Genomic DNA, 23,491 nt, shown 5'->3' on the forward strand with positions numbered 1-23,491 from the left:
ACAATATGTGTGTTTGTGTGTATGTGTAAGAAAAATACGGGAAAGCATTTGATCAAGAAGGGAAATGCAAGGAAAGCTGATTTCTACAATTAAATTTCCACAGTAATAACATTACTGTAAGTGAAAGAGCACTGAGTGAAGTCTGAAAACAGTTTTCTCTTAAGTGAGTCCCGACCTTGACTCCAGTCCATTTCAGTGGTGTGAAGAATGGGTGTGGTGGGGTGTGTGGGGGTAGAATAAAATAAATACGTTTAAAAATAAATCAAAATAAATAATAATCTCTCCATTCAATATAACGCCTTATCACGTTGTCAAGACGTCTCAACTTGCTTCACAGGAAAGCTGTTTTTTGTAGGACCCACCCTGTGGTGAAGTGTTGTAGTCGGCAGCTCTGTATTCAGCTGGAACTCGTGGTGAGGTTTGGCGGTTTACTGCTGAACAGCCACTTGGAACAGAATACCATTCAATACCGACACCTCACTCAATCTGCTGGAGGGGAAGGGTTAGCGTTGGGAGTGTAAGAGTAGAAGAGGGGAGTTGTATCAAGTGGGGAGATTGTTAGTATTTTTACTGTTGAGTTGGGGACGTTCATTCTTCCTGGATCTCTTTCCTACTATGTGATTCCAAATAAGGGTCATAATCCCTTTTAAAAAAAATTGGGCACTCGATCCCAGACTGTTTGTTGGACATTGCTGCGACGTTTCTCCCACAAGATATACAGTCAATTCACTTTACAGTATATTCTGTGAAGCTCTTTGTTGTTGTTGTCTCAATGATAAGGCGCTATATCCAATGCAAGGATTATTATTATTCCCAAACCTGTCGATAATTATTCAAGCTGGGTTTAGATTGTGATTTGCAATTTTACTAGCATCATCTTGTGTAACAGATGGTGGCCTGAGCAGCTCTTGGAAAGATGTCCCCAATATGTCATCGAGCTACAGCAGCAGCGGGAACTGGAGCTGGGGGGCCCCGAGCGACCAGTCAAACCCGTCCACCCCATCACCGCCCCTCTCTGCAGACAGCTTCAAGCCATTCCGTCCTTCCTTCCAGCCGGACGACAGCATCGATGAAGCCGACTCCAGCCACCTGCTGTTTGATGAACCCATACCCAGGAAAAGAAAGGTGGGTGTCAACAACAACAACTTGCATTTATATAGCAACCTGCGGGTGGGGTAGTGTCCTGGAACGCTCAGTCCACTGCGGCCAGCTCTGTTTCCTCATTCACGTCTTTGTCACTGCCAGGGGAGTCCCTCTGACTCTCACTCTCTTTCTCTCTTCCTCTCCACTTTTAAAACATGCCTCAAGGCTTACCTCTTTGACCGTGTTTTCTGTCGTCTTCTTCCCCACCCCTCCCCCCCTCCTCCCTCCCATCACCACCAGCTCGAGGGTCCAGCCAGCTATTTAAAGTACTTTGGAATACTACTGTAGACAATTACAATGTCTACCTGGCTCAGTGGTACTCTCTGAGTCAGAGGTTCGTGGTTCAAGCCCCATATCAGGGCTTGTAATCACATTGGCTAAGCTGACACTCCAATACAGTTTATTGCAATGTTGGATGTGTCATCCTGCGGATAAAACGTTAAACTGTTCAGCTGAATGTCCTTCCGATCTGAAAGTCTCTATACGGACGTAATTTGTTGTTATTGTTGTTGTTGATGTTAAAGATCCCATGGCGCCATTCGAAATGAGAAAGGAGTTTCTCCCAGTGTCCTGGCCAGGAATCCACCATAATAAAATTGGTCACTTACTCCACGGCTGTTTGTGGGACATTGTTGTGTGCAAAAGTGGCTGCCACATAATATCCCTACAAATACACATGGTCAATCCACTTTACAGTATATACTGTGAAGCGCATTAACACACCTCTTTGATGTTGTAAGGCGCTATATCAAATGCAAGGCTTATTATTATAATACCAATTTATATTTATATAGCATGTTTCATGTCAGGAGGACAGGGCATTGGACAGTGTAACGGAAATATACAAAGAGAAATTATGTTATATTGTAACTGTTGAGTGTTTTCGTGCTAATGTGGACTGGTTCCTAGCTAGATTCCAGCTGGATTGGCATTCCCTAAAGTGGATTAATCCCAAAGATATGGAAGCTGCACTCTCCTCCAGGGCTAGAGCAGATTCCCGAGAGCACATCAGTCTGTTAATTTGCTCTTTGCCTTTATCTTGCAGAATTCCATGAAGGTTATGTTCAAATGCTTGTGGAAAAATTGTGGGAAAGTACTCAGCACTTCCACAGGGATCCAGAAACATATTCGCACCATTCACTTGGCGTAAGTCACTTCTGACAGGATGTTTACTTCACTGAAGGTTAAAGCGCTAACCTAGAATACACAGCACAGAAACAGCCCATTCGGCCCAACTGGTCTATACCGGAGTTTATGCTCCACATGAGCCTCCTCCTGGCCTTCCTCAACTAAGCCTATCAGCATAACCTTCTATTCCTTTCTCCCTCATGTACTATATATATATCTAGCTTCTCCTTAAATGCATCTATGCTATTCGCCTCAAGTACTCCTTGTGGTAGCAAGTTCCACATTCCCACCGCTCTCTGGGTAAAGACTTCCCTATTTGATTTATTGGTGACGATTTTATATTTATGGCCCCTGGTTTTGGTCACCCCCACAAGTGGAAACATTTTCCCTATGTCTATCCTATCAAAACCTTTCACAATTTTAAAGACCTCTATTAGGTTACCCCTCACCCTTCCCTTTTCAAGAGTAATGAGTCCAAGATTGTTCAGCCTTTCCTGATAGGTATAACCTCGCAGTTCCGGTATCATCCTTATGAATCTGCTTTGCGCCTTCTCCAGTTGCCTCTATATCCTTTCTGTAATATGTGGACTAGAACTGTACACAATACTCCCAAGTGTGGTCTAATCAGGGATTGATATAAGTTTAGCATAACTTCCTTGCTTTTTATATCTATCCCTCTAGAAATTAACCTCAACACTTGGTTTGCTTTTTTTATAGCCTTATTAATCTGCGTCGCTACTTTTAGCGATTTGCTTATTTGTAGCCCTGGATCCCTTTGCTCCTCTACCACATTTAGATTCTTATTTTTCAGGCAGCATGTGAGCTCCTTATTCCTCCTACCAAAATGTACCACTTCACACTTGATGTTGAAATTAATTTGCCAATTAAATGCCCTTTCAACAAATTTGTTAATGTGCATAAACAAGTTTAGCATAACTTCCCTGCTTTTCATTTCTAACCCTTTATAAGAAATTAACCCCATTTCTCTGCCATTTTGCTAGTTCACAGTAGCTTATTATCTTACTGTTCCCAGTACCCCACCTTTCCTCCACTTCCCACCATTATAAGTATCTATCTACAGTGTATTTCCCTTTTCAACATGCCTTTTAACTCAGTGTTTGATATGACAAGCTATGTGTTTTTAACCCATTAAACTCCAGCAGTACCTCAATGCACACTGTTCCTTCCAGTGTGAGGTAAGCCTGCTCTGCCATTTTGCCATTAAGCAGGGGGCATCCCTCCGGGAAAAGAGTACCCGTATAGGGTTACAGACAATGGGGAAATTTGCACGTGCCAGTGGCGTATACATGTGGATCTCTCAATCTGGTTTGGATACTCTTAAGCAAGGTGATTGGGATCCACATGTGTCAGATACCCGGCTGGAATTTAAGCGCTTTGAAATGTTACCCAGCGTGGAGGGCACTATATAAGTGCAATTTGTAGTTGGCTGACCCCCTCCCCCAAAAATCAATAAATATTAATTAGTGTTGGCTTAGTAATCACCATGAACACAAGCCAACAATATAAACTCTTTAAAGAACACCCCTCATATGATGAGACGTACACAATTCAGGTCAGCTGACGCTCATCTGCTATAATCTAGAAAAATGCCTTTCCAACCCCTTGCCTTTTGAGTAGCACCTCTTTTAGGGCCTAAAAATATAGCTAATCTGCTACAGTACTTGGATTCAGCGTAGACGTCTGGTCGCTCTCAGTATCTTTCAGAAGACCGAAGTTATTAAAAGATGCCACAAGCTCAATCCCGTCAAAGCACAATCAGTTAATTGACAGGAGGGAAGAATTTTATAATTATAATTTTAGCTTTAATCATTTTAAAAGGTAGACTTTCTTGAAGGTGACTGACTGAATTCACTTGTGGGCCTGATGTAGTTGCGTGGTGCAGCTTTGACTGACATTCACAGACCACTTGCTTTTTGTCCAAAAGCTTCAAATAGCCTGAGAAGCATGGGATTTGAGTCCTTTAAACTGTAAGTTATAAACCTGATTTCTTCTGAGCAAAGTAGATTTCCCTTTGTCGCAGGGATATTGGATTCTTTAAACCACTTCTCGGGATCTGTGTGATTAACTCCTGGGATCACTGCCGACTTCTAGCCATCTGTTCACACACAGGTGCCAGATCATTGCCATCTATTTGATGAGCACACATGTGCAGGCAGATTAGCAACACAACTAGGCCTCTTATTAACTCTTTACACGTCTCATATTTGTGGCCCCGTACGACGCTAGGCGAGACCAGTGGGTATGTCTCCTGGTCATTGATTCCCCCAAATAAAATAGGTTGTTCACTTCATGTCCCGCTTTTCAGGCTGCGAATTATGCACTTAAAACTTGAGGTGACATTAACGTGGTGTGGTCAATCTGTGAGTAAATTGGCTGCCAGGTTTGCCTACAAAATACAGTCACTACACTTTAGAGTAAAGCCCGTGAAGAGCTTTGAGACGTCTCAGAGATGTAATAAAGTGTCATATCAAATGCAAGGATTCTAAGGATTATTATTATTCAGGTTAAGTGCAATAACGGGGTCTCTGTTTTGCTAACAGCTCCTGTTATAATTGTGCTTTTCACTGATGCTGAATGAAAATTGTACTTTTTTCCATCGCCCCCTCTCAGACGCAATGGAGAATCCGACTACAGTGACGGGGAAGAAGATTTTTACTACCAGGAGATTAAACTGAACACGGATTCTGTAGCTGAGGGCCTGGGAAGCCTTTCTCCGGTATCGCCATCTGTGGCCTCTCCGCCTACGCTCACCAGCCTGGATTCAGGGGCATTGGACATCAGCACGGTAAACACAGAGACCAAGTCTACAACTCCGCTCAGTCGCTCAGCACCAACCTGCCTCTACCTCGTCCACACTGACCATGCTTACCAGGTACTGAGCCATGCGTGGAGACAGGTTTTGTGAAGTGTTGAGGTTTCAGTATATACAGTACTATAGTTTAACGTGTGAGAAGAACGTCCAACAACATTGCTTCTTCTGTAATGATAGGGAATGATTGTAAATGGATAGGTCCAGAGGCAGGATTGCTACCTCTTTAGCCATTGCTGCTTTCATTCCCCCAGTCTTGTTTGCTGAGCCCTTCCTTTCCCCCTCAGTGAGGTTGTTTTGCCCCCTTGCAGCCCAACCACAATGGTTTCATCCCCTTTTCCACAAGTTAATTTTCTGAGCTCTTCGGCTGTGCTTTCAAACTTCCTCTCCTTCCTGCTCGACTCACATCACCATTGTGAAGCACTTTGCAAAATGTGAACGGAGCTACAGGAACGGAACTGCGTTTCACTCACAAAATAAACAGTCACTACACTTTATAGTACAATAAAATGAAAACAACAATTTTCCAATGGCTGAGAATTGACCACACCATGTCAATGTCACCTCAGGTTTTAAATCCAAATGACGCAGCTCGAAAAGTAGGACATCGCTGAGGGTTTGCATAATACAAGACCACCTTTTCATAATGTAACATGCTGATGATCAGACTGGTTTACTTCACTGGGGAGGTGGAGGGAAGGAGGGAGAGAGGGAGGGGAAACCTGACTAAAGCTCACAGAGCACACACAGCTTGAAAGCATAAATAACAGGCCGGGAAATCAATTACTGGCCATGGTTACAATCACTTTCATGACAGCCCTAATAATATGGTTCAAGTGATCCTTTGAATAGACTAGAATAGTCACACAGGGAATTGTTGAATGTGGTGAAGGGTTGGCTCTGTTTTCCTAAACAGCGACCATGTTTCCCTCACATGAAGCTCTGTGTAAATTTAACGTCATCGTTCAGAAGAGTGTTTTGCGTGTATCATGGAACCTTTTGGAGGCCGGTGTTTTTAGGTGAAAAGAGTTTTGCTGTAATGGAAGTAGTAGGATGAGCTGATTCCAGGATTTAGCTGTCATTAAAGAAAAGATGTGGTTTTTACTCCAGCTGAGGAAGGGGAGAGATTTTCACTTGTTTATTATTATTATAACAGTAATCCTTGCATTTTATATAACGCCTTATCACGTCATCGAGCTGTCTCAAAGCACTTCACACGATATATTGTAAAGTGGTTCTGACTTGGTGTATTTTGTGGGCGAACACGTTTAATTCTAACCTTTCATTCAAACCCCAGATGGTAGATTAATTGATTGGACTCACCCACTGCCTGAAATAAGCAAAACTACGAAGTCCCAACTAAATGAAATCATGAACTGTGATCACGGGCGGTGGATTTTCAGCATTTACGAATTTCTTCATAGCACATAATATCCTTGGGCTACAGTATATAGTTTGTGACATGATATGTGAATGCGGATGCCAGCATGTGGAAGGTAAACTGGATGGACCTTGGTCTTGTTTCATCTAGCAATTCTTAAGTTCTTATGTTCACATTGGGCACTGGCTGTGCTTTTACATTGCCAGCTCTAATGGAATTCAAATCAGTCTTGACTAAGAAATGCTCTTTGATCTGTTTACCAAGAAAAAAATATTAAAACAAAGGGAAGTGAAACCTGGAGAGAGCCCCAGGTTGAGATAGTTCTGGCCTCCAGTCTGGATATCACGGTGAGGGCTGATGCTCCTCACAGCTTTGAGTGTTATGTTTAACAATCACAGAGTAATGAGTATTCCGCATGTGTTGCTGGTGAACATTTGACATGTTGGCTTACAAACTGGTTGCCCTTAGGATTTTGGAAGTGGAGTGCAAAGAGATAGATGCTCTCACTGTGACAGTACGTTTAGTGCACAATGACAATGCTGCTCATGATGGGAAATCTCATTAGTTGAGATCATCAAAATTATAATATAATCCTTGCATTTGAACACAGCAGCCAATTGCGCACAGCAGTTTCCCACAAACAGGCATGGATTGAGTGACAACTTCTTTTTATATTATTTTTTTGGAAGGGATTATCACCCGTGGAAAAACAACCCGTCAATCGACTAACAAATGGGTTCCTGTTTACTGCTAGGTAAAAACAGAGACGTGTGGAGTAAGGAAACTTGCTCAACATTTCGCCCTCTCCGAGAATCAAACCCAGGTCCTCTCCCTTGCAAGGCGAATGCTCTAATCAATACACTACAGGAATCCATGAATTGAGTCTAACTAAACACGTCACACTTGATATATTTACCACTTCACCTCCCTGTGACAGTATAACAAAGCGCTGTCATACTCCCAGGTTTGAACTCATCATTTTTTACATTTATTCTTTAATGTTGGTTTCTGAATCTGGATTTCTCTTCAATTAAAATAAATCAATGGAGTCTGGACAACACAGCGGATTGCATCGGTTCCCATTTACCCCTGAATTGAATCCAGCCAGGCGTCATGAGCATTTAGAATCTCTCTCTCTCTCGGCTATTGAAAAGTTAACTGAGTTTGGACAGTTCACTCCACTTTCTGGTGAGAGTGAATCCACAGAACAAAGCTTTCCATTATTTGGGTACTAAATTGGCAGCTTTATTTGGAGAGACCATGGGGATGGCAGGCATGTGAAATGGAAATCTCATATTGGCCTGAAGTGAAAGAATTCCTCTTCAGAACATTAGAAGAGAATCTGGAAGAGGAAATTTCACTCTGCCTCAGACACAGTGCTGTGCCTGAGCTGGCAGAGCCTAATCCTGACACAAGGTGATGATGATGATAATAATAATAATAATAAACCTTACATTTGCTATAGCACCTTATCAAGTTGTCGTGAGGTCTCAAGCACCTTGCAGAATTTATTGTAAAGTGATGCAACTGTGTATATTTTGTGGGCAGTTTTGCAGCAACAAAAAAAATACTGTGTTTACTTCCCAGCATTGATACCGTGTATCTTGTGCTTCTCAGCAGCCAGTTGCATTGTCAACCACAGAGGGGGCATGGGGAAAGGGCAGGTAAATGGGACTGAAAGGATTGCTTTTAAAGGAGCCGGTCCAGAAGCAATGTGCCTAATGGCCTTCTTCTAACTACAACAACAGTAAATTGTCTTTCATGTCCAGAGGATTTCCCAAGGCATTGGACAACCGAGGGTTTGCACCAGAGGTAGGGGTTAGATTTGGGACGGGTGGGGGATGGTGAGGAGAAATGAGCGAAGGCACCAGAATTTGCCACAAGTCTATTTGCTTCCAAATACAAACAAATGTTTCCTTTTCTGTGATAATTGACAGAAATAATCCTTCAATGAGATCAAAGTACCCTCTTTTTCCCTCCTCCCTCAGTTTTTATGCCTCACAGAGTTTATTCCAGCCATCGATCATGGCCTTTCTTTGGTCAAGAAGGATGGTGAGAGACCTGATGTTCTCAGGCACCCAGATATCTATGTGAAGCGGTTTGAGGCATCCCCTCGATGTGAAAATTGCCATAAAAATGTAAATTGTTGTCGTTGGTATTCTCTTAAGAGCATGCATGTAACATTTACTGTAACAGTTTTCTCCCTCACAGGCCACAGCACCAGTCAACATTCCAGCATCCAAGTTCACACCCAGCAGCAATGGGTTCAGCATTTCCTGGCAATCTCCACCAGTCACCTTCACGGGCATTCCAGTAAGTACGAGGGGCTTAAAGATCTGCAAAGGGCCACAGCTCTCTACAGTTGCTGGAGCTTTAATGGGTGGGCTGTGGGAGGAATTAAGTGAACTGAGAACAATACTTTCAGACACGCAAAGACAGTAGAATAAGAGAGCACAAGTTTAGGGCACGAGTTGCAAAAGGCAATTTTCAGGACAAATACCAGGAAATATTTATTTACCCAGAGGGTAATTAATGATTGGAACAGGTTGCCAGGAAGGGTGGTTGAGGGCAGGATACGGAGCTCATTTATGATGACCACAGGGTGCATGGACAGTAAGGTGGGTATGATGGAAAGAGAAAGATCAGATCAAATGGGCTGAAGGGGCTTTCTTCCTCCCAACCTCTTGTGAATTCTGCGATGATCATGTTTGAAAACAGTACTGCAATTTTTCAAAGAGTTTTAATAGCATTGCCAAAAGGTACTGATCTATTTTTTTCCAGAGAACGTAACATAAATATACAGTATGTGTAAACTTCACCAATATTCAGCCCCTCCAATGACTATGTGGGTAAAGCTACTGGCCAATGTGATAACTGATCTTAGGTTCTGTCCTGGTCCAGGTTAGATTAGTTGATATCAGCTGTTTTGCCTGTAACATTGGTACAATTTCTCCTTAATGCACTTGGACTTGGGGGTGAGGAAGGTCAGCCAAGGTCACTCGCTATGGATTGCTTTGAGTGACAGCTGCCGTATGGTGGACATGGACATCACAGGGTGAAATTTCGCTGATCTTCAACTTACCAATCGCGTTTGCTTTTTGGGGCTTATAAAAAAGGGGCAGCATTTTATTTATAACAACGGACCACCAAGGCTGGTATCTTTAACAGTCGGTGGAATTTCACTCCATGGCTGAGGATAAGATTGGGCTGTGCACTGATTGGGTAGGGGGAAGGACTCTCCTTGTTTTATTCTGTGATATTTTTGTTTGGGGGAGGGTACGGTTTGATTCGCTTTAGTTTTGTTATGCTGCTAAAAGTGGGAACACTAGGGTTCAAAACGGACTCCTGGCAACATTTCCAGTTTTCCATTGACTTGAATCTGGTTTAGTTGTAAGGATGGATGTGATTTGCGCTGGGGGCCCTAAGCTCTGCCCCTCCTGCACTCGTCCAAGGTTATTTGGGTCAACTCCAATATCAGTTGCACAGGAGCCTGTCTCAGCAAACACTGCACCTCGCGTGTTAAAGAGAGTAGGTCAGAGTGCACAGGAAATCACAGCGTCTGCAGATATCTGAACTAGGAGAAGCCTTGATCACTTTTTTTTTACAGCAAAATTAATTGTATGTTTTTTTTGTTTGAAAAAAAATCATTGTTTTATTACAGCAGTTTTGTTTTAACCAATGACAACCCAGGCTGATATAGAAGGTGGGAGATTCAAATGCACTCTTCAAGAAAACAGATGTAAACAGTTGAGTATCTCATACTGGGTATGTCAGCTTGGCCCAGTCGATAGCACTCTTGTCTCTCAGTCAAAAGGTTATAGGTTCAAGCCCCACGTCAGGACTTTGAACTCGTATAGTCTATGCTGACACTTCGATACAATCCTTGGGGATTGTTGCATTGGTGGAAGTGCCTTCCTTCGGACAAGATGTTAGACTGTTCAGGTGGATGTTCAAGATCCCATTGCACTATTCGAAAAGAGAATGAAATGTCTCACTGTGTCTTGGTCAACAATATCCCTAAATAAAACTGGTCATTTGTTTCATAGCTGTTTGTGGGATATTACTGTGTGCAAATTGTGTTTGCCTACAAATACAGTCACTTCACAATAAATCCTGTGAAATGCTTTGAGATATCCTGACATGAAAGGTGCTGTACCAAATGTAAAGAATATTATTAATAATTTACATTTTCACTTTCCTCCTCTTTCCTCTAAGCTCTGAATAAAATATGCTACAAAGTCCGTAGCAAGAGTGTAGAAGTTTTCTTATCAGAAGAAGTGCAGAAGACAACAGAAGGGCTTAGCTAGGTTAGCAGAGTCGGCAGATAAATGGAAATGAAATCAGTGGAGAAATGTGAAGTATCACCTGCCGAAAGGGACATTAGAACAATTTGTTTTGTACAGAGGCTTTTGGAGTATGGAATGCGTTACCAGAAAGGGCTGTTGAAGCTAAATCCATAACCGCATCTAATTGGGTAAATACTTGAGAAAGAAATAATATTGAAGAGTGCAAGGGAATGGATAAGAGTAGATGGTACCAGTGGGGGAGCTGGCTCCAGTACAGACATGATAGCCTCCCACTGTGCTGTAAACGTTTTACAAGCTGCTACTTGCCAGACACTTGCGGACCAGCAATGCCCACGCACACACAGCATTCCTGGCCACCTGTCTACAACAGCTTTGAGGGGTTTGACCCACAAAATACACACAGTCACACCACTTTACAGTATATCCTGTGAATCGCTCTGAGACGTCTCGCTGACGTGATAAGGCGCTATATCAAATGCAAGGATTATTTACAGCCGTATCCACAGAGCAGTTACTGAAAGTTTAAAGGGGCGGGGAGAATTGAACTAAAACAGATTTGCAGATTTCAAAAGGATGCTGGACATTAGTTTGAGCCATTTGTAATTATGGGCCAGGCTTGTATCTCCTTCATGCTGTGAAGCTTCTGTATCGGGGGTGACATGAGTTAGCTTGATTCCTGGAGAGAGTGACACGGGCACAGGCAGAAGCAGTGCCAGAAATCCGATGCTGTACTGCTCAGGCATATCTGCTGGTAATGATGGGTGTAGCCTCTGCTGTAGACATTAATCAGTGTGCTTCTGAAGAACACAGACCCCTCCAATGTAATTTGCTATCTAGAAAGTATCAGCAGCAGTGTGAATGATCTACAGTAATTCAGGACATAACCCTTCCATAAAATATCTGCTGGACATGCTCTATGCCTGTGGATCACTGCTCTCAAAAAGCTGTTCATGATGATTTACTATCATTGTGCACAAGGTGCTAGAGATGAACATATTCAGCCCTTGTAGCAATTTCTCTGTCGATCTGATCAGTTGTTTTAAACAATGATGCTCAGTACATTCAGTACTTTTATACTGATGCTTATGATATAGTGCAGATGTCCGCCCTGATTACTGCAGAATGCCTAAAGCAATAATAATATTAAGTTATTCAGCGCAGACATTGTGATTTACAATAATTATGCTAGATGCCTCTTAGTAAATTACCATATTTTCCCCATTAGCGGAGACTGATGGGAATGTATGTCAGCTCTTGAGAATTCATATGTGTACATTTAATGTCTGTGTGACAGCTCTGCACTTCACTCGTTTGTATTGTATTTCAATCTGTCTGCTCCCCAACCACTCCTGGCAAAAGAAATCAGATCTAAAACTCATTACCTATTCTCCGGATGCTGGAGCCTAATGAGAGTGACATCACATAGTGGAACACAGTGCTCAGCTCTGCTTGCTTTACTGCCTCTCAGATGACTTTCTTGTTAGTTAATATGGTTTTATGGTAACCATTAGCTTCCTTTTTACAAAGGATTAGTTTGGTTGATTCAGATGACTTCCAGCCACCCTTACGACAATTAATATTTGCTCAGAAAAAAATACATACGAATGATTTGATTTCAGGTACCTTCAGGATTTCCAAGAATTCAGGAGTATTTGGAGCTGGTGCAAAGTCTTTCCAACTGCTCAGGGTGTCCCAGTAGGACATGTTTTATGAGCATATTGCCATACCTGGCCAATGTAGGAATCCAGCCAATGTGAAGGGGGCTATACAAGTGTAATTTGTTGTAGTTTTTGTTTATACTGTGTGCACCTCCCTCCCTTAACCTTGTAATTGACTCAGAAAAGAAGCTGTCACACTACAAAATGAAGAAGGCTCTTTGGGTCACTTGATCTCTTACAGAATTCCCACCCTATTGTCTTACCATTACAGCATCAAGCTGTTTCTGAAATAAGGGTCAGGGTTCTGGAGAGTAAATATAATAATAATAATAAAGAATAATTATTGCATTTGATGTAGCGCCTTATCACATCTTCAAGATGTCCCAAAGCGCTTCACAGGATTCCATTGTGAAGTGTAGTGTTTTGTTGGCAGATGCGACAGCCAATTTGCGCACAGCAACAAACAGCCATGAAGTGAGTGACTGGTTTTATCTAACTGTTTACAATTGTCAGGAAAATCTGTGCAGATATATTACTGAAGCTTACTATAGTTCACGTTAACATCATGTGACTGATTGGGAGGAAAGCTGTTGACAATGACCAAAACCCAAACTATTGTCAGCTCTCTTCCAGACTGATCTGTTGTAGGTTTCCAACATTTGTTGTTTTTATTTCAAATTTCCAGCGTACAATAAATTTTCTATTTGATTCTATGAAATTAATAAACCTCAAAGAAAAGCTAAAAATTGAGAGAGTGTCTTTTTCATAATAGCGATTATTTTATTTCTGTGTCATTAACTCCTTTTTTAAAAAAAAGTAGATAGATACAGTCGGCATTTACATGGTTAGAGATGACATTCAAGGTTATAGGGATAGGTATAAATAGAGATGATCAAATACACTGTGGATCATGGTCATGCTGCTGAGACCATCTGTGGAAAGCAACTGGCCAGAGCTGAATAATAGGGATGTCAGGGTAGACAGATATTCAGAGTTTCGATCTATTATCTTTGGGGAATCAAGGAAAACATTTGTAACAGAATATGGGAGTTCAGTTTGTTCTCTCTCCCACCACCCCCTCCACACCCGCCCCCCACAATTGGAGCTGCCCAATAAGCAAGCCCCTGTTCTCTCCAACTCTCCCAAAATCCCTCCCTCAAAACCTTCCTAAATCCTTTCACCTTGGCTTGGTTTGATTTCCTCAACCTGCTCCCTCCTCTCACTTTGTTCAGTGATCTATTTTGTCTCTGTAAAGTACTTTCAGACACTAGCCTAATAATTAGTAATAATGATAATAATCCTTGCATTTGATATAATGCCTTATCATGCCTTTGAGATGATTCAAAGCGCTTCACAGAATATACTGTAAAATGAATTGACTGTAATATTTTGTGGGCGAAACGTGGCAGCCAATTGTGCACAGCAGCGCCCCACAAACACTTGTGGATTGAGTGACCAATTATTTATTTATTTTGAAGGAACTATTACCCCCAGAAATGCGATTCGCCAATCGACTAATGACTGGGTTTTTACCTACTGATAGGGAAACAGAGGCATGTGGAGTAAGCAAACTTCCCCAACGTTTCGCCCTACTGGGAATCAAACCCAAGTCTCTCGTTTGCGAGGCGAGTGCTCTAACCACTGAGCTACAGGTCTACTCCAGTGGTATTTCAGTGCAAGTTATTATTGTTATAAATAATTGGAGAAAGTTATAGGAACAGGAGTAGGCCATTCAGTCCTTCGAGCCTGTTCCACCATTTAATTAGATCATGGCTGATCTGTACCTCAACTAATCCTTTCAATTCCAATTTCCTGCTTGCTCCCAATATCCCTTAATACCCTGACCTATCAAAAAATCTATCAACCTCACTCTTGAAGGTGTGGATTAAGTAATCCAGCATCCATGGCCTTTTGGGGGAGAGAATTCCATATTTCTACTACCTCTGAGTGAAAAAAAAGCTTTCTGATTTCACTCTTAAATGAGAGACCTGGGTTCGATTCCCAGCAGGGTGAAACCTTGGGCAAGTTTCCTTACTCCACACCCCTGATATTAATCCCTCAAGAAAAAAAACAAGAAAATTGGTCACTTCAATCCGCGACTGTTTGTGGGACACTGCTGTGTGCAATTGGCTGCAGCCTTTCGCCCACAAATATACAGTCAATTCACTTTACAGTCTATTCTGTGAAGAGCTTTGAGACGTCTAGAAGACATGAAAAGTGCTATATCAAATGCAAGGATTATTATTATTATTAAATGGCCTGGTTCTAATTTTGAGACTATGCCCCATGTTTTGGATTCCCCCACCAGAGGAAATAGCTTCTCTGTATCTACCCTATTGAATCCCTTTATCATCTTAAATAACCCACAAATCACCCCTCAACCATCTAAACTCAAAGGAATGCAATCCAATTTTACTCAGCCTTGCTCGTATCTTAACCCTTTTAGGCCTGGTAATATTCTGGTGAACTTACGCTGCATTCCTCCAGGACCAATATATCTTTACTGAGGTGTTGTGCCCAAAACTGAATGCAGTACTCCAGATGGGGTCTGACTAACACTCCATACAGCTGAAGCATTATTTCTTGCCCTTTGTATTCCATGCCCCTTGAGATAAAGGTTTTTTTCATCCATAGTGGATGACCCTGCACTTCCCTATATTGAACTCCATCTGCCACAGTTTTGCCCACTCACTTAATCCCTTTGTAACTTTCTATTCCCATCTATGCAGTTTACTGAGCCTCCTACCTTAGTGTCGTCTGCAAACTTGGATATAAAACTTTCTATTCCTTCATCCAAGTCATTCATATGTATGGCGAACACTTGTCACGTCCCACCAATCAGAGAACGTTCACTTTATCCCTACTCTCTGTTTTGTGCCTCCCAATCAATTACCAAGCCACGTCACAAGGTTACCTCCAACTCCATGCGCTTCCATTTTCGCTAATAATCTTTTGTGTGGAACCTTATCAAATGCCTTCTGATGATGGAACATAGTGTTTCTGGTTTGTGGAAGGAGCGGAGATGCAATGAGCCATAATAATAATCCTCACATTCGATAAAGCCCCTTTCATACCGGGAGGACGTCTCAAAAGTGCTTCACAGGATATACTGTAAAGTGTAGTGTCTGTGTAATTTGAAGGCAAACGCAGTAGCCAATGTACACACAGCAATGTCCTACAAACAGCCATGAAGTGAATGACCAATTTTATTTTGGGAGATGGTTAGCCAGGGAAACTCCCTTTTCTTTTCAAGATGATATGTATCACTGAATATATAGATTAAAAAGCCCCACCACTCTGATGGGCCTTTACTCTTCTGTTTCAATCCAAAAAGTGCACAGAGGATTGCATTTCAGAGGAAACCACTCCTCAGTAAAGTGCCCTTAGTGGAGTAACCTGCAATTTGTATTTCATTGCAGTTCATTCAAAGCTATAAACAGCTCCATAGTAACACTGCAAAATGAAGTCTACTGATATTGGAGGCATTTTTTTTATTTCCAGCTCACAACAGATTGCTGACTAAAGATCTTGTCACTATTTGTAAAAAAAAAGGAGTTTCTTTTTTCCGGTGTACTGGCCAACAATCCCCCAAATAAAATTGATCATTCAGTTCATGACTGTTTGTGTGACATTGCTATGTGCAAATTGGTTGCCGCATTCACCCACAAACACCCAGTCTCTTCACTTCACAATATATCCTGTGAAGCGCTTTGGGACATCCTGCTAATGTGAAAGGCGCTATGTCAAATGTAAGAATTATTAGTATTATTAAAGTAGTAAGTGGAACAGAGGGTTAAACTTTAGGTATTGTGTAATATTTATGTGGAATAAGTGTTCTATTAATCATATCTTTATTTGAGAGATTTGTTCACCAGCCTATCCAATATAATGTATAATAATTCTTGAGTTTGATACAATGCCTTATCATGTCAAAACATTTCACTGAGGTTAATATGAAGTGTAGTAACTGTTTATTTGAGGGCATGCAAAAACGGCAGATGAAGTGAATAACTAATTTTATCTGGGAGACTGTTGGCTAGGACACCAGGAGAAATTCACTCCTCTTTTCCATTTGTGTCATGGGATCTTTGATATCCACGTGAACAGGCAGTTTAACATCCCATCCAAATGATAGCATCTCTGACATTGGACTGCAGTGCACTGGCTGTGGGGCTTGAACCCACAGCCTTCTGACTCGGAGGACAGAGCGCTAAAAACTAAATCAGGCTGACACATTCTCCCAATATTTGAAACAACATGAAAATTAAGTCATAGTATTTAATAGTGACCAAGGTTGAGACATCAGGGTGAAAATTGCCACATGTGATGTGGTCATACTATTCAAAACTTTGAGTTTGAACCAGTGGATAGCCGAAAACTCACAGTCACAAAATTCCTGAAAAGACCAGAGTGCAGACACTTTGTTCACTGGGATTTTTTGGGAGGGCCTTTGATGTCTTTAAGGAATCTCACAAATTGATGTGTGGAAACCTGCAGTTGTAATTAACACAACAATTTCAGTTTGTGAATATCGCAAATTACACCAGGCTACAGTAAATCTAGGCAACACAGTGGAGCCCTATAATAATGCAGTGGTTGAGATCCATAAAATCCCAGGCCCCATTATAACGAGGCCAATAACTGGTTTCACCACAGCCAGCCGATCGGTTCCCATGCTTTTTTTTAAAAAAAAACAACTTCCAGGTTATCAGGCAGCCAGTGACATTGCTACAGTACCAACCTGGTGACCCAGAAGTTAGCAACATTTTAGTGTGGGAAGTTACAATGGCCCAACTCCAGCTCACTGTCAATGTCACTTCTTGCTTTGTGTGCGCAGCAAATGGGAAGTGATGTTGCGATCACCTAATGATCTGGAAACTGGGCAATTTTAGCACAAAAGGTGGGTGGGAAGTGAGCAGAAAATGTGCAGTGAATTGGATCACATTCCTACAACATTGAGGGCAATAGTAATACCGGTAACCACTAACTTGCTTGAGATCACCTCACATTCACACTTCAAACCTCTGATCTTTGTGGCTTTATTGTTGCACGAGTTGGCACTGTTACCCACTAGGCCACGGAGAAGAAAGAGTTTCGTACTTGCTCGTGAGATGAAATGTGAAGCTGCAAGCTCCACAGAAACAGCACGTTGTTCCTTCCAGATCTCTTCACTTCACAGAGTTAAAATGGGCCATTTGTTAGGGTCAATTAGCACAGGGGAGGATCAAACAGGAAAATGCGGTCCCAAGTTCAAGAAGCGTGACAGACCATGCCTTACGATGACAAACCCATTAGCCTCAAAACCATTAATGGGATTGATGTCCAGTAGTAAATAGAATATTATCTGGTTAAAACTAACCAAAGAAAATGGAAGCCAACGCAACTTCAAAAAGGTAGATCTTGCCAGATCAATCTTCTTTGATGTTTTTGAGGTGTTGACATGAGGAAGTCGATAGTTTTCCTACATATCTAAAAGGCATGCATCAACGCACCACATGAGAAATTTCTTTAAAAACTAATGTCAATGGCTAATCAACAGTAAACCATGGATGAGGATCAGCAACTGGTTGAGGGCAAGGAAGCAGAGGATTGTCATGAGGAAATAAGGGAAGGTATTGTATAGGTTGACTCTTGGGTCCATGGTGGGACAATTACGGATAACTCCATGGTCGGGAACAGCAACAACAAAATTCAACAACAACAACAAAATTACATTTGTATAACGCCTTCCACGTTGGGAGGACGTCCCGAGGCACTGATGGAGGGGGCAGGAGAGAGAAAAACTGTGGAATTAGATAAAGCAGCATAGATCTTACAAAGAGTCTGTATAAAACTGCTGTTAACCTTGTTGTTTCTATGTGTTAGATCTCCCCAAACCACAGCCTTGCCATGGGAATCAAGGACCATCGCCAGCTGCCTCTCTCTGCACTCTCCTCTCCACCCAGACCTGCACTCAGTGCAGCAAGGTGTGGTAGCTGTTTCTCTGTAGAGTGTGTGTGTGTGTGTGCATGTACAGCCAGAGGGAGGGGAGTGGAGAGGGAAAGAAAAGTGCTTGTTTTTTAAACAACATCTGTAGCATACCATAGTCAGAATTTGCACTTCAGCAAAGTAATTCTAACAACAAAATCATGTTTCAACTCTGAGCAGATTACTTGTTGGGTCAGGTCCAAATGGCCTTTTATGCTCAGTGTAGGATTCCTGTGAAAGGATAGAATGAAAAAGAAACAGGCCACAAAGCTGGGAAAACATCCAGTTACAAGATATGTTACTGGCGTTTCTAAAATAGCTTCCATCTGCTTCCCAGGCAGAAACCTTGAAACACTGATAGCATTTCTGTATCATATCCAAAGGTTCAACAACGTTTTTTCTCTTCAGTTATTATCTCATTATGTAGAACCTAGCAAGCCCACATTTCTCAGCAAGTTGGCTTGTTCTAGTCATCTTTAAGATGTAGCCTTTTTAAAATCATTTAATGGTTATTGTGTTCCTTCCCCTAAAGGTTCCAAACTCACCGATTATCCCCTGGACTGTTCAACTCCATTCTCTGAAATTAGCAAAAGTTAAATATGCATTTATTAATGGCTGAAAGTGAAAGTGTAATTGTGAATCTGAAAGTTCATAGCGTTTACTTAAAAACAACACTAATTCTTTAACTTTTAAAATGCAGTAATGGATCAGAATAACACAGACAAATATGACCTTGTTTTGGTTTCACAATTGGAGACAATTTCCACCTGGATCTAGATTTACTCTGTTTGTATGGAGCATTTTAGAGCAAGAAGAATTTGACAAATTGTTGTCCCCACACAGCCACTACTCGAATCCTGCGATCACTTCCACCTTGACTAGCAAAGGAAAGAAATGGAAATGAATCATCACAACATTTTTGAATATGTCGTCCATTGGTGTTAACTTTCCAATATTATCACGTACATGTTATGCTACCAATACACCATCACTTTTCTGCATCACTATTGCCATGTTGTCCTATAATCAATACAACACTGTTGGAGCTGCATTAATATGCTCATCTTGTCCTTCCTTTATAACAACAACAAAATTACATTTATATAATGCTTTTCATGTCGGAAGGACATCCCAAGGTGCTGCACGATGTCACAACTCATGAGTACATGGAAACTCAAAATTCTGAACTTTACAAGCATTTTGTCTTAGATTTAAGATTGTACAGATTTGTCAAAATTTCTCAAGTTCAGTATTAAGCTGTTTTTCCACAGCTCTTGAAAAGGTCTGGCTTCTAAATTAAGACTGAATTTAAAATTTTTCCACATTCCTCAGCATCTTAAATTTTAAGATGGAAACAGTCCTGCCGCATGAAGTGAAATTTTAGGTTTCTGAAGAGGTGCGTTGTTGCAAAGTGCATTTGGGCCAAAATGCAAAAAAATTAGTTTCTGTAGAATCACTCTCAGTAGAAAGCTGTCCTTATCACATGACCCTCTTTATGGTCAAAAGTAAATCCCTTAGCTGAAAGTGCACCATTAACTAACCGCTTTCAAATCCAGTCATTCAAGGTTCAAAATTGCACTTTAATTTTGGCTGAGATTCAAAAAGTATGACCACATCAGTGGAACAGCACAGATGGAACATAAAACTGGCAAAAGAAATAAGATATGTTCTAAAATGTTAAATGTTTGCAGCGGTTTTAATAGCAGATCCAGTTTTTGTTAAAATAAATAGATTTTTGTGAGTAAATGCAGTTGAAACTGGCCTAATATAAATGGGTCTTAACAGGTTTCTTAATCCGAATGTATTTTTCAGCGTGCACAATGTTATAGAAATTTGCTAATTATTCACATTTCTTTTTGAGCAATCCCACCACTGGCAGCCCTGGGATCAATTGACCTTTTCTTGTTTTCTGCTGCCAGAAAAATTCGCGGGGAAGGAAAGAAATGCCGCAAAGTGTATGGAATGGAAAACCGAGACATGTGGTGTACTGCCTGTCGCTGGAAGAAAGCTTGCCAGAGGTTTATTGATTAGAGGATTTCCCTGGAGGGTCTTTCAGAAGATTCCTGGTGCAGCTATGTAACGTGTAGGTTTTTGAAGCACTTAACTCTTTTTTTTGTGGGGAGGGTGGGGGGTTGATTTTGTAAACTTTAGCAACACTCGTATCCAACAAGGTGCACTTAAAGGAAAGCTGTGTGGGAGTGGGTAGCAACCACAGATTGTTCAGATATCAGGCACAAAAGATTGTATTCTGATTGGAAATCTTCTGCGAGCAGCTGGACTAATGTGATTAGGAGTTTCTGAAGTGTCTGTTCCTGCACTGGAACATCTGTCTGGCTAAGAAATTAAGTAATTTGCTATGTTTTATATCTTAATTTGAAGATTTACCAAGACACCCGGGGAAGCTCTGATCAGGTCAGAACTTCTTCCGTTGCCTGTGAAAGGCACCTCCCAAGTGAAACACTTGCGCAATTTATCTTTTGATGTGACGTTACTTTTCTGGTAGGCAATATAAGCTATTTTTTACTAATCCCAACTACAGCACACGTGCTAAGAGGAACACTGATATAGAAACATTACAACAATATGTGTCTTAACTTCTCTGGACGACGAAAATATGGAAGAACAAGATGGAGTTGAAGAGAGGGAGAGCTAGGCCATGACGTCCACTTCTAAAACTGAATCGGTTGAGCTACATCTTTAAGAAGACACCACAGAACACCAGCCAAGATCAATAGGAACTTCTGCTTAAAAGAATTAAAGAAATTATCAGCTTTATTGCTTTGTATTACAAGCTAGTGGACCCTTTAGGGATGTGCATTGAACTGGAACAGTAAACAAGGACAGTGCAAGTGAATTAATACCAGCCTTGCTTAACATTGCAGTACATTGAGACAAGCAGATTTCTTTCCATTTTGTCTCCAATTCCCTAACCATTTGTAAACTTTCTCCAACATGTGAAATGACCGACCAATTAACTGAAAGCTCATGGGGAGAAATCCCACCTGGCTCCAGATATCCTCTCTAGGTATTCATTCAGTGCTTCCAGAATTTGGCAAATTGTTCAACTTTGTCTTAACCTCAAAGTCTGTTTCATATAGTTTCTTAAAAGAACTTACAAAAAAAAGGCCTGAAAATTAATGCTGTGTTTATGAATTTGCCACATTCTGGATGCTCTGAAATGCTATGCAAGTTAAGTAAATGTAGAGCCTGGTGCAAGTCCTCACCATTAGTAGGGTTGAGAGAATGGTTGAACAGGAAATTCGCAGGCTAAATAACCCTAGCACCAGAGGAGTGCTTGAGGGTGTCAAGTGCTTCTCGTGTATGTCATGATACTCACGACCCACAGGAAACTCTGGTCAGAGGTGATCTCAGGTCGGAGTGGAGTTCTTGTGAACCCACAGCACCTTCTCCTGTGCTCGTGCCATTTACACTGCAGTTCTTCCTACTCAAACCCTGATTCAAACACATTATTCATCTATTGGTGTTAATTGTGTTTTATTGTTCAGTGACATGAGATACTCTTCACACTGTGCAAGCTGCAGGATGTAATTAACTTCTTACCTGTCAACATAGTAACTGTGTTAGCAGTTTATAATGGGAATGGTGTGTGTTACTAATGGACGGTTCTTGTACTAAGAGGCAGTGCATAGAAATGCGCTCCCTGGGAAAAAATCATTTAAATTGCAGACAGTGGCTCCTAAAATGCAAGTATTATCCTGACATAGGAGGCTCTGACCAGAGAACCAATGTACCATCACTAATATGGTAGCTGTGCTCTCCTCACACAAATGGAATATGATATGTGGCACTCAAAGAACAGCCATTGTATTATCAAATTCTCACTGTGGGGAAGCTGAAAGATTACTAACTATTGCCATCTGTTTTTCACTGTGTTAAGCTGAGTAATGCTGCTAGTCCAGGAAACATCTCAACTTGTTTCTTAACCTGGAACACCACAACAAGCAGAGTTAAGATGATTGAAGATCTCATTAAATTGTGTGGGAGACCACAGGAGCAGAGATTTGGAGACGGGAGGTAGATTTAGCACTTAGCCAAATGACTTTCAAGTGCCATTCAATATTAATCACCTTAATGTAATGTGCATTAGTCCTAAAAATATGAAATGCACTGCTGTACTTCGAAAAGGAAAAGACTTTCTGAAATGAAGCCGCAAAAAGTATTTGCAAATAGCAGCTGGTTACCCTCTGCATAGTGGGAACTAGCAATTCCTAAAGCAAACATAATTGAACGTGTTTAACTGCAACCATGAAGAACATTACCAGGAATGCACTATTATTATACTAACTAAAATATTGTTTATATTTATGTTTATACACAAGTGGTCTACCTTGTGGAAGTTAAATGGTTTCCATGGCCTTTTATTATTTTTACATAGATTTACAGAGATCGTACAGCACAAACAGTCCATTTACCCCCAAGTGGTCTATGCCGGTGTTTATTACTACACATGAGTCTCCACCCCTCCTTACTCCCTCTCATACCCTTCTATTCCCTTCTCTGTCATGTCTTCCTCTTAAATGCATCTATACTATCTGTTTCAACCACTGCTTCAGCCAGGGAGTTCCACTAAATTTCACTTGATTCTTCTGCCTTGAGGGATGGTGATGTAAGCCAGCTCCTGTCCCATGCACTTCCTGTAGAAGCCAGCAATCATTTTGTCACCTGCCTTCTGTATTCATGGACTAAACTTGTCAAGTCAGTGAGGCAATGCTTATGGCCTGTGTGTGTTTAAAAGGGTGTGGATACCTGCAGGCTTCCCATTCTGGCAGCATTATCCAGCAGAACACAAACACACACGTGAAGTCGCTTTGCACCAGGCACTGTTATTCAGCTTTTCGTTTTGCCCTGAAACCACTACGTTTCTGTCAAGCACAGTGATTGTTTTTATTTGTCAGGGGTGGGGTTGGGGTGGGCGGAATTGGAATAATTTTTAAAAGTTGTCTTCAAAAGTATATTTTGTAAAAAAGAAAAAGGGGGAATATATAATATATATATTATATATAACAACATCTGGACTTGGGGTTTAGAGCCCCTTAAATTATCGGCCGATAATTGT

General features: G+C 41.3%; 1 protein-coding gene across 1 annotated transcript in view; it reads left to right on the forward strand.

The window, feature by feature from the left end:
- znf704 (zinc finger protein 704) overlaps positions 1-21,479 on the forward strand; it is a 67,212-nt gene extending 45,733 nt beyond the window's left edge. Inside the window, exons 5-10 of the mRNA XM_042331686.1 lie at positions 890-1,125; positions 2,189-2,289; positions 4,903-5,164; positions 8,694-8,795; positions 18,313-18,413; positions 20,334-21,479. Of these exons, the coding sequence (XP_042187620.1) occupies positions 890-1,125; positions 2,189-2,289; positions 4,903-5,164; positions 8,694-8,795; positions 18,313-18,413; positions 20,334-20,445 (914 nt within the window). The 3' untranslated portion in view covers positions 20,446-21,479. The remainder of the gene's footprint in view (positions 1-889; positions 1,126-2,188; positions 2,290-4,902; positions 5,165-8,693; positions 8,796-18,312; positions 18,414-20,333) is intronic.
- The last annotated feature ends 2,012 nt before the right edge of the window (positions 21,480-23,491 follow it).

This window comes from Callorhinchus milii, unplaced genomic scaffold (assembly GCF_018977255.1).
Source record: "Callorhinchus milii isolate IMCB2004 unplaced genomic scaffold, IMCB_Cmil_1.0 Scaffold2, whole genome shotgun sequence".
Taxonomy (NCBI): Eukaryota; Metazoa; Chordata; class Chondrichthyes; order Chimaeriformes; family Callorhinchidae; genus Callorhinchus; species Callorhinchus milii.